The sequence below is a fragment of the Piliocolobus tephrosceles genome, chromosome 10 (assembly GCF_002776525.5).
Source record: "Piliocolobus tephrosceles isolate RC106 chromosome 10, ASM277652v3, whole genome shotgun sequence".
Classification (NCBI taxonomy): Eukaryota; Metazoa; Chordata; class Mammalia; order Primates; family Cercopithecidae; genus Piliocolobus; species Piliocolobus tephrosceles.
The window spans coordinates 52418871-52434981 of NC_045443.1; the positions used below are offsets into that span (position 1 = coordinate 52418871).

The 16111-nt window shown below is 33.7% G+C and overlaps 1 protein-coding gene and 1 pseudogene across 1 annotated transcript; both read left to right on the forward strand.

Annotated features, from left to right (window-relative positions):
- The first annotated feature begins 213 nt into the window (after nt 1-213).
- LOC111542077 (olfactory receptor 6C74) lies at nt 214-1306 on the forward strand. The gene has a single exon (XM_023211273.1). It carries the CDS (start codon nt 298-300, stop codon nt 1234-1236), a length of 939 nt encoding a protein of 312 aa, XP_023067041.1. The 5' UTR covers nt 214-297; the 3' UTR covers nt 1237-1306.
- Nucleotides 1307-13319: 12013 nt separating this feature from the next.
- Nucleotides 13320-14141, forward strand: LOC111541777 (annotated as a pseudogene).
- The last annotated feature ends 1970 nt before the right edge of the window (nt 14142-16111 follow it).

Consider the following 16111-nt stretch of genomic DNA (forward strand, 5'->3'; position numbering starts at 1 on the left):
GATAGTTCTTGTGTTTGTTTTTACATTGACATGACTTTATTGATGCAACATATTATCCCTTTGAAATGCGTAAATTTATGGCCATTGAGAAAACAGAACAAACTCAAAATGCTCCATGTATTTAGCAACATTCTGAGTAAAAATCACATAAGCTAATTTTTATAGGCTGTTGTTAAAGGAGGTTGGGTATGTGTAACAATGTATTTATGGTGGATTTCAAGAAAAATGGGTATCTCATGCAGACCTTTCCTCTTCTGTTGTAATTTTTCTTCTTTTTTTAAAAAATAGAAATCCACTATGAGAAACCATACAACAGTAGCAAACTTTATTCTTCTTGGACCGACAGATGATCCACAATTACAGGTGGTTATTTTTCTTCTCCTGTTTTTCACCTATATGTTGAGCGTCACTGGGAATCTAGCCATCATCACCCTCACTCTACTGGATTTGCATCTCAAGACACCCATGTATTTCTTCCTCCGAAATTTCTCATTTTTAGAAGTCTCGTTCACAACTGTCTGTATTCCCAAATTTCTTGTTAGTATGGCAACAGGTGATAAGACCATTTCTTACAACAATTGTGCAGCACAACTGTTTTTCACTATTCTCTTGGGGGCAACTGAATTTTTTCTTCTGGCTGCCATGTCCTTTGACCGCTATGTAGCCATCTGCAAACCCCTGCATTACACCACCATCATGAGCAGCAGAGTTTGCAACTTGCTAGTCTTTGCTTCATGGATGGCTGGCTTCCTAATAATTTTTCCACCACTCCTGATGGGCCTCCAGCTTGATTTCTGTGCAGCCAACACTGTAGATCATTTCTTCTGTGATGTTTCTCCTGTACTGCAGCTCTCTTGCACAGACACCAATATAATAGAATTAATGATGCTTCTCTCAGCCATTTTGACACTCCTGGTTACACTGGTATTAGTGATTCTCTCCTACACAAATATTATCAGGACTGTTCTGAAAATACCTTCTTCTCAACAGAGAAAAAAAGCATTTTCTACATGTTCTTCCCACATGGTGGTCGTGTCCATTTCTTATGGCAGCTGCATCTTCATGTATGTGAAACCCTCAGCAAAAGAAAGAGTGTCATTAAATAAAGGGATAGCTCTGCTCAGCACTTCTGTTGCCCCCATGTTGAATCCCTTTATTTATACGCTAAGAAACAAACAAGTAAAAGATATTTTTAAGCACATAGTCAAAAAGATTGAACTTTTCTCAATGAAATGAATCACTTCAATGATATTATTAAGGTTATTAGTAAAATAAAAGAAGCAGAGTTGAGTATGTACAAAGTTTTTCAATGCTTGTATTCAATAATATTACCTCTTTTTTGACTTATAATTTTCATTATGGCCTTCCTAATCTCCAAAGCTTAACCTTGAGTCCCATTTCTCCCTCGTGCTGAGAGCATGTAGAAAAGATATTCCCTGGTTTTGGTAAAAATCATTTGCCTGTTATTTAGTGCCTCTTTGATTTCCTCTCAAAATTCTCTGAGAGGAAGACAAAGTGAGACTTCAGTTTTTCCACGCTCTTTTCCACTCTTCTGGAATTCAGGGACCCAATTTGTCACATATTCTACATAGAGTTCAGTAGATTACCTAGGTTTGATCACTTACCGAGTGCATTATTGGTGGATACAAAAGTGAAATCTGATTTATTACTTAGTGTTTAGTAGAATCTCGAAGCAGATCAATTTAATGGCAGTTCTTTAATTACACAGTTTAATAGCTTCAGTTTTTTTTAACCAGGCTTAGAGATATAGTGTATTCTCAGAAATAAATGAAAGGAACTTCAGCGAGGTTAAAGCATTACTGCTATTGCAGCTATCATATAGAAATTATAGCTAGCATTTATTGATTGCTTACAGTGTGCCCTATTTTATTAAATTTATTAGTTCCATCTTCAAAACTCTATAAGACAGGTATTTATATGCTCCATTTATGGATTAAAAAGTATAAGTCATAAGGATTAAATAATTTGTTGATGACAACAAAAACAAAAACCCAAGGATGACAAAAATGATGCTTTCATGTCCACTCATCGCTGATACATTTTTAGCAAAACAGAGTGAAAATCTCTCTCTGCTCTTAAGTCACTTAGAATGCAAAAGAACAGTAAGATCTTTGTAGAACATTCTATAGATTTATGGGTGTCATAGATAAAATTAAGATCTTACAGCTTCACAGAGTACCTTATTTTTCAGATTTAAGTGATTTGAACATAAAATTAGATATAATGACTGATCGTGTGCAGAGTATTTAAAAACTTTTCCTTTGAAAAGTATCATATCTCAGTGTTATAAAACAAAAAAACTTTTACTGAAAGACTAATGTCAGTTTCCTCAATAAATATTTGTCTGTGACTTTGTTTCCACATAAGGTAACTGATGACCTTATGAACAATTCTGACTGGTAGGATTTATTTTTTTGACTTCTAAAATTGTTATATACATTTTATCTTAATGTATTTCCAAGTATATACAACTTTGTCATATCCCCAGGCTAGCAACGAATTTTATATGAATTTTACAAGCATTAGTGAGAAGCTTTAAATATATGTACCTAAATAAATATTAACGGGGCATTGAGAAGCTGAAAAGATTCAAATAGACATTTTAAATAGTGTATAAACCATGTACATGTAAATGGTTTTTATAATACTGCAATACTCTAAGAACATTTTATTTGAAAATAGAAAATAAAATATCTGGGGAGTATTCTTTAACTTTCACTATTTGGCTTTCTTTGCATCAGGAATTTAAGTTTATACACACAAATAATTATACTTTATAGGTAATAACTACACTCAAGAAAAGTTGACTCAAAATGTTTGGAATCTGACAAAAAATCTGATCTGGAATATCTCAGATTTTCTTCTGAATACACTTCTCCACAATTTAAGTTGTTGCCAAATGCAAATATGTAATGTATTTATTTTATATTTCTAAATATTATATTGCTTACTTTTAAAATTTATTCTTTATACATGAACTCTAATTTCAGCTCTTTTTAAAGTCTAATATATAGGTAAATCATAAATCATTTAATGTATATTAAAAACTGCAACTTCTCCCCTTTTCTTTATCCAAAAATGAATTATTGACAACTTTGTGAAATTCAGAAATATACTTAGTAGACTTACCTACTTAGAATAGATGGATTTTTTTCTATTTCTAGGCTGTTTGTAAGTAGATAACAGAAAATGCAAAAGGAAAGAAACCCTAGGCCTAAGTTACGATGGGAAAAGATTAGTGAAGGTCATTTTTTACTTAATTTGAATTAAATCACTAGTTATCTGATTTATTTTGTAAATACCAGAGATCAGGGTCCATTATAGGAACTTAAAATTTTTAAATTGTGCTAGGATTTTTAAAAATTATTAAAATATTATTTATTCACCTGTTTAACTCATTTCTAATATTCATTTTTCTGGAACTGAAAAGGAAAAAAAAATAATCAACTGTTTTTCACCAGTATTAGGTTAGTGCAAAAAGAATTGCAGTTTCACCATTAAACGGAATTGAAATTTCACCATTAAAATTTAATTTCACCACTAAAAGTAATGGTGAAATCACAGTTTCTTTTGCACCAACCTAATATATACTGAATAAGTATTAAGACAAGCTAGACTCAAGGTATGTCAATTGTCTATTACATAGCCTTCCTGCCTTTGATCTCTAACTCATCCTCCACATTGCTGGTAGGATACTTTCTAAAATACAAATCAATCATGCCACCACTCTGCTGACAAATTACTGATGGTTCTCTGTTGCCTGCAAAATAATGACAAAATTCCCCAAATATTTGCATAACCTGGCCTGTCCAGTTTTGTTTCTTATCTCTTCCAACTTGTACTTCTATGATGTAACCACACTAAACAACTAAGTATATTGCAAAACTTGTGTGCTGTCACATATATTGAATGCCTACCCATTGCCCAAATCTCTGCTAGCTCGCAAAACTTCAATCAGTTAAAGCTAATTAACATGGAGACTTCTGTGGAAGGCTGGTCGACAAGTATATGTTAGTCACTTCATACTCGAATTTTGTAGTGTTTGCAGTCAACTCTAGATGGTGCTTATCATAGCACACGTAATTAACTATATTTGTTTCTTGCAATGAACTCTAAATCTCATAGTTTTCTACATTCTCTTCATCCAATCCAGTGCCTACTGAGGAATAAATAAAATAAATAAGGCAGCAAATGACAGGAGATGACTGAAGGTAATATGTTCACCTATAAAATAAGATTAAAATGTGGCATTTGATGGGGCTTAATATAAAAATGTAAGCCTAGATTAAGGATGTCTATTATAGAATAATTATTGGATTGGACTCGATGACAGGCAATATGAAAAAAATATTTAGGTGTTAGAAAACTACAAGTGGAGTGTTTATGAGCATTGAAGAGATAATTCAATTGTATGATACAATAATGTCCCTTTGTATCATACATATCTCAAAAATTCTGTTTAGTTTATCCTTTAAAAAGCCCTTTTCTTGGTAAACAGAGCATAAAATTGTTGTAAAATATAAGGCACCAAAATAAAAATTAAAAAATTTCCATTTATGTCTAGGCTCATCTAATGGTCTTCTCAACAAGTTCAGAGGTTGTCCTCCAGGAATGGTTTAGCAAGTCAGAATATAGAGTGACTGTATTTCGATGCAGACTAGGGCAAACACCTTAATAAAATATGCATTGCATTTATTTGTGTTTCTAAAGTAACAGTAGATGATTAGCATTATGCTGAACACCTGCATCAAATGGAACTTATTTTGAAATCGTATTTTTAATTTTTTTTAAGAAACAATAAAAACATCAAAGCTTTTGCACTAAAAAAAAAATAAAAAATAAAAAGTCTTTTGAAGTAAAAGAATAATCAATATTATCATAAATTTAGAAATTATGTCATATGAGAAAATATTTAGGGTACTAATGATATGAAGCTTGACAAAAAAATTGCTTATAAAATAAATAAATGCTCCCTTCAAATATTAAGATTACTATGTTCTCCAAAATTATGGACTTGCTTTTCTTTTTATACTTATAGGTGTGCAACTGGTGTTTATCAAACATTCAATTAGTAAATATATATATATTTTTTTTTCATGGTACATGCATATTTATCATTTTATAATTTATATATAAACAACAGTATAAAATATTTTGAAATTTTAATAGAAAAATAAGAATTAATAAATGAAATTATACAAAATGATCAATATATTTTAATAATATAACTTTACAGTATAACTTTTAATTTTACTAATGGTATAAATATTAATTTCATTTTAATTAAATATACATTATTATACTTGCAAATACTTATGTAATTATTGTGTGAAATGATCTGCAAGTCTTATTACAAGTTTATTTTACCTAGTACTTGGTTAAGTGGGTTGTCATAGTGCAAAGTTAATGCTTCACAATAATGTGGATCCATTTTAAATGAAGTGGAAATCACAATAATTATGCTTCAATCCCATTCAAATATTTTTTTGAAATCGAGTGACTACATTTCTGTTTTTTCTAATGTTAATGAGCTGTCTTGATTTTGCATTTCTATGTAATTTTTTAAAAGCACAAAAATGTTTTATTAAGAAAATGCTTTGAAAGATTAAAATGATTATGTTTTCAAGTTTTCTAATGAGTAGATGAGTATTTTTATATTTAATGAGTTTAAATAATTTCCAGTAACAAAAATCATGGAAAGAATTTCAAACAGTCAATTTCCAAATTTCTCTTTTAATTCAACTTTCTTTTGATAATGGGTTACTTTTTCACATACTTTTAAAACACCACCTGTTTTGGAACAGAGGAAGGGGGTAATATCTTCAAGAAGACATATTATTGATGGAGACCTGTTGTCATAGGGAAGGGAAAACTAGGCTATGTCTACTTATAAAATAAAATTCCATAATTCTCTTCAGTGTGTCTTTTAAAATACTTTACATAAGAAATTCTGATCCTGTATCTGATACAAGTTTTTAAATTATTACTTAGCATATCATCATACATTTCTTATTTGCTTCTCTTCCTTTTTTTCTTCTCCACCTCCCCTTCCCTCTCCTTTCTCTTCCTACAGCCCTTTAAAAATGTAAAATACATCTCAGGTGGAAGTCTGTATCAAAACAGTCCTTGGCCTGCAGGCTATGGTTTGCTGGCCTGTAGAATAAATGATGGCAAAGGGCTAGAGTACAAAGGTATACCATTTTCTTCGCAAGTTATGCAAATAAATTATGGTGTTATCTATTAATCTGTAAACGTTCATTCCCAAAATCAATAACTGGATATTTAGTGCCAGAATTATTTTGATTTATTCCAATAAATGGGCCATAACTGAAAAGACAGTTGCAATTGAATTTACTATCTAATTCAGCTTATGGGTTCATTGTCATCTGCTAAAATTTATCTGTGTTAGGAGAGGCAGACAGTTGAGTTGAATGGGTATGTGGATTAAGTCACCACTCCTGCATCTTTCTTTTTTAAGTCTTTGATGGTGGCACTAGCTGTGAAGTTTTTCCAAGGATATAGTGATACTGTCTGTTGATTATCTGTTAGTGAGGGAGAACTCATAGTTTTCCACTTGCCCTGAATACATGTGTTTTAACTATATGCACAGGACAATTTTGCACATGCACTAGGATCACTGTAAAACAGACTAGCACATAATCACAGCTTATCAGGAAAATGTCTTCTGACTCCAATATCTTCCACTCTTGTAAGTGAAAACACTGGCATTCTATAGTCATTGTAATTAAGATTAGCTCAGAAATGAGGTTGAATAACCTCTGAAAAATCCGTGTTTCATTGATTTCACTGTACAATTTTTTTGGGAAAGGACCACATATCTTTTGAAGGACACTAGTGGAAGATTTAGATATTAATATGCATGACAGTTTTGCAAAGACAACTTTCTTCATGGGTTCTGGTTCTATGAAATGATTGAAGTCTGTAATGGAATAAGGAGCTTTAACTCCATTATGATGGCTAATTCATTCTTCCTTTCACTTATCCTAGAGTTATTTCAATTATATGGACCAGTTAGAAACGTAATGGGCTGCCTATTTATTTTAGTCCTGGGAATTCCATGATCTGTTGTTCACTACTAAAGTGCATCATGCAATTTTGATAACTACTTTGGCCATACTGACCAATAGGTAACCACACTGAATATATTCATATCAGTTAAGTGCTATTACATAGCCTCTGACTTCCTGTGATCCATTATGTACACTGAAATCAGGGAGTTAATTTTAACAAAAGCATCTTCCATCTTCATTTCAAACCAGTGGTTACAATACTTTTTAAAGCTGCTAGCAAATACTCTTGTGAATATTTTAATATCTTGCCAAAGATTTTCCTCTGGGTATTCTCCAGTTACACAGCTGAGGGATATGTAAGTAAATTACATACAATAAAGCTGTTCCATATTACAATTGCTCTAAGTTTTAGATTTATATTTACATATATGGAATACACACACACATACACACATATATGTAATTTCCAATTGGTATCCTTTCAGATTTCCAATCAATTAACTTTCACAAAAGATACCTGGGAAGGATGTAAATTTAACTGATGTTGCTGTATAATAAACTGCAGGATCAGAGCCTACCTTTGTTTTCAGCACCAAGTGACATGAGGATTTAAGAGAAAATAAATTTATTTAGGACAGTCATGGGAACTTCATGGTTTGCTGATTATTACATAATTCAAGATAATAATTTAAGGCTACAACCTTGTAATTTTATTTCTTTAAGATCCTCAATAGGGATAGAAATAGCCTTCCCAGACTTGACTACTCATCTTCTTTCAGGGTAATGATCAAGATAAAAGTGGTTGGGAATTATATAGACTTACTTTGAAAATTCAAAATTCCATTTCGGTCATTCAAAGAATGATGTACCTTTCTTTTCCCTAAGACCAAATCTAGATAAGCCTGGTGCCATACCTTCCAGGTGGTAATTTGGACACAAGGGGGACTAAGAAATGAGGGTTTGATACTTGTTGAAATCTAAAAACAATTTCCTTTTTCTTCATTTATCTGACTCTTCTAGATGAAAGATCTGAATATGAGTCGGGTATGACTGGGAGAAAAAAAAAAAAAAAGGTGAAGCTATAGCTACAGGAATGGAGAACCCAGATTTGAAGGAAGTATAGGTAGAGAAAAAGCTGGCATCTGAGGAGAAAACACCTTGTATACTCAGGGGCCATGGAGAGAGGTATTAGTAATCTTTGCCTTTAAGAAGTATCCCGGGCGCTTTCTTCCAGAAGAAAACTTCCACTCTATGTCTCCCCAAGTGCCGCAAGAGCTTTGATTTTGATTAACTGCTGCATCTTCCATCCTTTACCAGACAGAGATGGCCCTGTCAGGATAACAGAGACAATAAGGTACTATTACACCTCCCGCATGTCGCTTGATAGTGACAGGAGTCAGTCAAACGCCTAGGCAGATAAGGGCACGTCCCCAGTGAAATCTCACCTCCAAGCCAAAGACAGTTTAATACCTGAAAACCAAGCTGCAAGTTAAATCCTTGAACTGAATTGAGAACCTGTCTTCCCACTTGGTGCACTTTTCTCTGACTGATGCTCACCCTTCACCTATTTTACATAAACTTACTCTTTCCTAATTGGTTTTCTACACTGTTGTGCCCACCTTTGAGTGATGTCTTTCTTTTTTACTGACCAGAGTATTAATGTCTTCTAGTGGGGAAAAGTTAAGCAGGTTTGCAAGTAATCTTTAAAAAGACTGGGAATTTACTATGCATGGGGTCCCCCATTTGTGAATTGGGTGCATTGTGTGCACATTAGGGCTTCCTCCACATTGTCCTCCATCTTTACGGGAAAAGAGATGCTGACAAGAACATGAAGAATGATTCCAGGAAATCGCACAAACTATGTAGGTTTCCATCCTTTGGCCAGAATTTAGCCACAAGGTCACTATAAATTGTACCAAAGGCAAGGACATGGAAACTTCTATTAATATGGAAGAAGTGAAAAATGGTTATCTATTAAGGAATATGTTTCAGACCACTAGACAATATCCCAAAGACTGCAGAAAATATAACTTGCAGAAAAGAAGGTCAAGTTTATACAGGACATAAAATGTTCAGTTGTACCTGATGAATTAATGATGTGCATTTAGCTTGAGGTAGAATTTTGTCTATGACAGGCTACGTTCTCCATTTTATATTCCCACATTTTAGTCTCACATAAAATAATAGTTTTCTTTTTTATGTCTGTCAAAGTTTAATGTAGTATTTCAATTAAGGTAAAGAATGTTTATAAGCACTAAGTGTACTTAGCTTCAAGCTTCAACCTTTTAAACAAGAAAAGCAAGGCACAGTACATTTTTTATTCTTTGTGGTTAATGCACAAAATATCCCCACTTCCCTTGAGAAAGAGTGTTGTATTTAAAAATACACTTTGATGAATATTGAATGTTAAAACATTATATGATACTATATAATGCTTCCAAATCCTCATTTTTATATCTGGGATTTACGAATATGGGATTTCTCCCATAGAGATGGGAGGACAAACACATATTGGGGCAATCTACACTGATTTCTCTGGAGACGTAGTTTGTTTAATGTAGTTATTTTTAAATAGGTATTTTGTTTTTAAAGTTATTTAGTGCCTCAAGAGAACATTTGAGTAACATGTGAAGCAGTCATCCTTTCGGAAATGGTGTTCTTAGATCTGATGTTTTCCTGAGTCCTTCATAATCTTTATTTTTCTTCAGGGCACTGAAAGCATAAAAACTCCAAGGGATCAAGAGTTGATTAATTTTATGTGGGACTGTGTGTAACACTAGTTAGGAAAACGTTCAATACATAAATAATTAACATAATGTTAAGAGGAATTTTAATGCACTAGTCTTAACTGCAATAAAATAGCTAAACAAACCATTTCCAAGATTGCTATTTATAGGTGAAAAATACTAATCATAGATTATGGGATAGAGAGATTCATTCAGAGAGAAATGTAGTATCAATATGTTTGATTCAGCATAATGATAAAAGAGTTAAATGTTAAAACAGAGATGCTTTTGTCTAAATAAATCTGTCTATATCTTTAATAATTTTTGTATGTTTCATATGAATGTTTCAATTTTAAAATTTTGAAGACTTATATAACTTAAAAAGATAAAAATAATTAATATTTCTAAAGCAATATTTCCTTTCAGATAAGTTGTGATTAAGGTTTGTTCTAATTTTACCATTAAAGTCTTAATCTTTCCTTTTTTTAACCTTTGAATTGCATTCATAGGCCTGACTTCTCTTGGTTTTGTAAAGTGAATTTCATTATTTTTACAGTGTAGTTGGGGAATAGTTTATATGTAGGATTGTTGAAGTTGGTCAAAGGAATGGTCTAACATGATAAAACTCTGATTTACGTGTTTTAGATATATGGATTCCTACAATGATGGCCACTACGGCGATTTGTATAAACAAGAAAAGTTTTGTGACAGATTGGTTCATAGTTATCTGAATGTGAAAGCAATGTCCAGGGAAAAATAACAGTCATTTCACTTCACTCATGTATGCCTGCATTAATAACACGCTTGGTTTTTATAGCAGAATGCTACTCGTTGTTTCTAATGAAATCATGCATGTGCCTTTCCTTTTGTTTCTGTTCAGGCTTTCCCTTCCCTAGGAATAACTCATCTTATTTCCTTATCTCCCTCTAAGGCCTATCTTATTTATTTATTTATTTATTTTGTTATACTTTAAGTTCTAGGGTACATGTGCATAACGTGCAGGTTTGTTACATATGTATACTTGTGCCATGTTGGTGTGCTGCACCCATCAACTCGTCAGCACCCATCAATTCATCATTTATAGCAGGTATAACTCCCAATGCAATCCCTCCCCACTCCCCGCTCCCCATGATAGGCCCCGGCGTGTGATGTTCCCCTTCCCGAGTCCAAGTGTTTTCATTGTTCAGTTCCCACCTATGAGTGAGAACATGCGGTGCTTGGCCCTCTGTTCCTGTGATAGTTTGCTAAGAATGATGGTTTCCAGCTGCATCCATGTCCCTACAAAGGACGCAAACTCATCCTTTTTTATGGCTGCATAGTATTCCATGGTGTATATGTGCCACATTTTCTTAATCCAGTCTGTCACTGATGGACATTTGGGTTGATTCCAAGTCTTTGCTATTGTGAATAGTGCCACAATAAACATACGTGTGCATGTGTCTTTATAGCAGCATGATTTATAATCCTTTGGGTATATACCCAGTAGTGGGATGGCTGGGTCATATGGTACATCTGCCTTAGAATCCAAACTACCTCCTGTAAACTTCTCTAGATATTATCGGAAACAGCTTTGACTTGTTTTCATATGTTTATTTTTACTCATGTGACTGCCTTCTTAATAATAATGTATGTTTCTGTGATGGAAACAATTAAATTGATATTTTCACAACAGAAAACATAGTCCTATATAATGTCAAGGACATCACAAAGACTTATTTCATACGTTTGGTGATGAAAATGCCCAGGAAAAAATTTTCCTTAGATATATCATTAATTGTTTTGTTTTAAGAAATGCACTATAGTCTGATATACAATTGCTTGTGTACCAGAAGACATTTTGGAAAATAAACTCAATCTTAATACTGGATCTCAAGTTTACTAGCTGTGTAAACCTGGATGACTTTGTTTCTTGATCTCACTGTCTCACTTATCACATATACTGGATGTAGAAAAGTGTTAACTATGTTATTATCTCTTTAATTCCGTATTAGCTGGATATTTGAATATCATTATATGCCTCCTAGAATTTTGTGTCAACACTCTTCAATGTTCAATGATTCATTATGCATTTGTAATTTATCAAATATTAGTTTTCTTTCTTTTTTTTTTTTTTTTTTTTTTGAGGCAGAGTCTCGCTCGGTCACCCAGACTGAAGTGCAGTGGCCGGGTCTCAGCTCACTGCAAGCTCCGCCTCCTGGGTTTATGCCATTCTCCTGCCTCAGCCTCCCGAGTAGCTGGGACTACAGGCGCCCGCCACCTCGCCCCGCTAGTTTTTGTATTTTTAGTAGAGACGGGGTTTCACCGTGTTAGCCAGGATGGTCTCGATCTCCTGACCTCGTGATCCGCCCGTCTCGGCCTCCCAAAGTGCTGGGATTACAGGCTTGAGCCACCGCGCCAGGCAAAAATATTCGTTTTCTTAAGGCCATGCTGAACTCAAAATTGTTCATGTTTTCAATCTCTATTTTACACAGAGAAGAAATGTGAGTATACAGAATAAAAGCATAGAGACATTTCATTATTAAAAAGTTCATCTTATAATTTTTACTAATTTATCTATTTTAATCTTCTTTTAATTCTTTTCTCTATCTCATTATCCTATCTCTAAAATCTTTCTTGCCTCTCTGGGTTTTGATACACCTTTGTCTTTACTTCTTTCACAACATACAATTTCCTAAACCCATATTTATATTATTTCTCTCTGCTTCTGTTTTCCTATATCCCACTTTTCAGTTTATCTGGTCCATTCTCAAGAGCAAAACCTCAGAGGAAAACTGCAGTGGCTTGCTAACATTATTAGACTGTTCCTGCTGATTTGGTATTGAGATTCAGCATGGGAAAGCTTGGGTGGGTACCAACAGAGATTAAGGTGATGGAAATACTAATAAGAATAGTGAATGAAATCGTTCCCTGTGCCTCATTTTCACCGATCTGAAACTGGATCTTATTAGAAATGAAAGTAAATGAGACAGGAATTAGATATTTGAGTTTGATTAGTTGAATAAAATGATAAAGGTGTACTAGCACTGGTTATCAGTGATGGTTAGATTTGTGTATGTTTGTGTGTGTGTATGTGTGTGTGCATGTTAAATGCAAAATATGGTCACATGTACTTCTAATGTCAGGTATCATTTGGGATTTTATATGCAAAATTTAAAAATTTTTCTTCAATTAAACTTCTTTGAGCAAAAAGTGGCATGCCATTCAAATTCTTGCATATCATCAAGAAATAAAAAGCATTTTCTATCCTTTAAGTTCCTTTAATTTCTCTATAATTAATTCACATAAAATAAATGAACAATTGCTATCATTATGTAGATTACTCTTGGGTAGCAAAATTTAATTCTCTATCCAAATCCTCTGGAAACACAAAGTATTATTCTTCCTGTCATAAGCATCTTGAAAACATTAATGAACAACTTATTGCTGTATGTGAAACCTCACTTTGCTAACTTTAGTTTAAACACTGTCATCACTGTTATTTTTCTGTAGAGATAATTATTACTTTTTTCTATACAAAACCGATAAAATTCAGAGGATGGTAATGAGAAACCATATCAGAGTGACGGTGTTCATCCTAGCAGGTTTGACTGATATCCCAGAATTGAAAGTTGTGTTGTTTATCTTCCTGCTTCTCACCTATGTGCTAAGCATCACTGGCAATCTGATTATCATCACACTCACCCTGGTGGATATTCACCTTAAGACTCCCATGTACTTTTTCCTTCAGAATTTTTCTGCCTAGAAATTTCCTATAGTACTACATGCATCCCTAAATTGCTAGTTACTATGGCAACTGGGGACAAAAGCATTTCCTGTAACAGTTGCGTCACTCAAGCGTTTTTTGCCTTCCTACTTGGAGCATCAGAATTTTACTTGCTGGCAGCCATGTCCTATGCCCGCTATGTGGCCATCTGTAAGCCCCTGCATTACACCACCATCATGAGCAGCAAAATCTGCATGCAGCTTGTGCTTGGGTGTTGGCTTGCTGGTTTCTCGTTATCTTTCCACCACTTCTCTTAGGCCTAAATCTTGACTTCTGTGCCTCCAACGTCATTGATCATTTCTACTGTGACACTACTCCACTCCTGCAGATTTCCTGCACTGACATGCAGCTCCTGGACAGGATGGGATTCATTTCAGCGTTGGTGACACTCTTAGTCACATTGGTAATGGTGATGATATCATGATATCCCTTTCTTATGGCAGCTGCATCTTCATGTATGTTAAGCCATCAGTCAAACAAAAGATATCTTTTTCAAAGGGAATTTTGGTGCTCAGCACCTCTGTCACTCCACTTTTGGACCCTTTCATCTATACCTTAAGAAACCAACAAGTGAAAAACGCCTTCATGAATGTGACATGAATGTGATATACAGGATTGTCTCTTTCTCGAGGAAATGAACATTCAATTGTATTATATAAAGGAAATGAAGAAAGGAGTCTCAAATAATGTCATTGAATACAGTAGTAGCTTCCATGACACAGTTCTCCCTCTTTTTCTTTCTATTGCTTTGATATTTATCTTTATGTCTTTTCAAACTTTTTCATAAAATTTTTTGTTTTAGAGAAGCTAATTTTCTTTCACTTTTTAATGATAGTTTTTATTTCTATCTTACTTTATTTTTATTTAGACATCTAAAAGAAATTGAGCTAAATTTTTCAATATATCTCATTTGACCTTTAAGCATTCCAGTTAACCAAAACTACAAAATATTATTTTTTAAATTTCATTTGATGTATCATATAATGCAAAGGTTATTATATTTTCTTTTATCTGTGATTAATTATAACCAAATTAAAGCTAATATTTATTTATATTTTTGTCATGTTACCAACTTATTGGTATATAGTCTAAGGACATTAAAAGACAGTTATAACATATTTGATCATAAGTGTTGAGAATAATATAAAAATGCATATTAATGTATATAATTTTTATTTTAAAACATATTCTACAGAATCTAGTTATTTTGTTTCCATGAGAAGCTATATTTGCAAACAGTTTAAGTTATGGTTGAGAGAAAATGCATTATTGTATCGGTTTATTTTTAAAATAGAATATTTAATTCATATTTTCATACCTCTCAAAACTCCCTTTGCCTCACTTGGGATACTCTGAAGCTAACTGCAAATGATTTGTGAATGGTTATTAAATAAGATCAATGTGAACTCAATGTAGTTACCTTTTTCAGAATTTATTTTCTAATATATATATCAAATATATGTATATGTGAATGATATACATAGATATAGACATACGTGATTTGCTTTCTAAGAAACTGATTTGCTTTCCAGGAAACTGATTTGCTTTCCAGGGAACTGATTTGCTTTCCAGGCTCACCAGGGCGAGTATTAAAGGACCAGCGAGTAGGCAAAGCTAGGAGCAAAGCTGCAAATTTATTTTTTTGGTCACCTAGCTTCAGGGAAGAAGGTGTGGAGGGTGAGGTCTGTCGACCTCCGGCAAAGGAGGCCGAGAGACTCGCCGGGTGGAGCTCTCCGGCGGAGTTCCTGCACTCAGGACAGGAGTAGGGGCTTAGGAAGTACCCGCAGTGCGCCCGCCGGGAGAGGCTTTTATCTCCTGGGCCTGGGAGTGGGAGGGCAGTGGGCGGGACATAGGCAGGTTGGGGCCGGGTGGTAGGGGTGGCTAGGCGGTTCCGGTTTTTCTCCGTGGGAGGTCGGGTTGCACCTGCGCAGTGGACCTGTGTCTTTCCCGGGCACCGGAAAGTTGACGGTGAAGAACCCGGACCTGCGCCATCTTGCCGCCATTCGTCCAAACAATATGCATACGTAGATATAGTTCCAATCCGTGAGACCAGGATAATAGAAGAATTAAAACTGTCTCTTAAGGAGATTTTCTAGCTATAGGTCAGATTTGATTAGAAATTAATTTCTGTGTGGTGACCAGAATATTTTTAAATAAAAAAATAGAAAATATTTTCACAGATACATGTCCTATTTCATGAATTTTTTTCATAAATGTATATTAGGTCATATTAATTTTTTTATTTCATTTTTTTAAAATTGTGGATCTTGATGGGAAGAAAATATGTTTGAAAAATAACATCTAAAGGAGCAGGACAAAATAGAGTCAGGGAGAAAAATACATATAGTATGTAATTAACTGGACAATTACACAGGTGTTTGTAGAATTTGTAAAATGAATTAGGCCTTGAAAGATATTTGGGTTATAAATATGATTTTAGGAAAAGGGGTTATTTAAACATTGATTAATTTTCTTCTGTCATTAAGCATACTTATTTTTCCATTTCCGTTTCCTATAGTGTTAGCTAACTTTTAGAATTTTTTTTTTTTTTTTTTTTTTTTTTTTTTTTT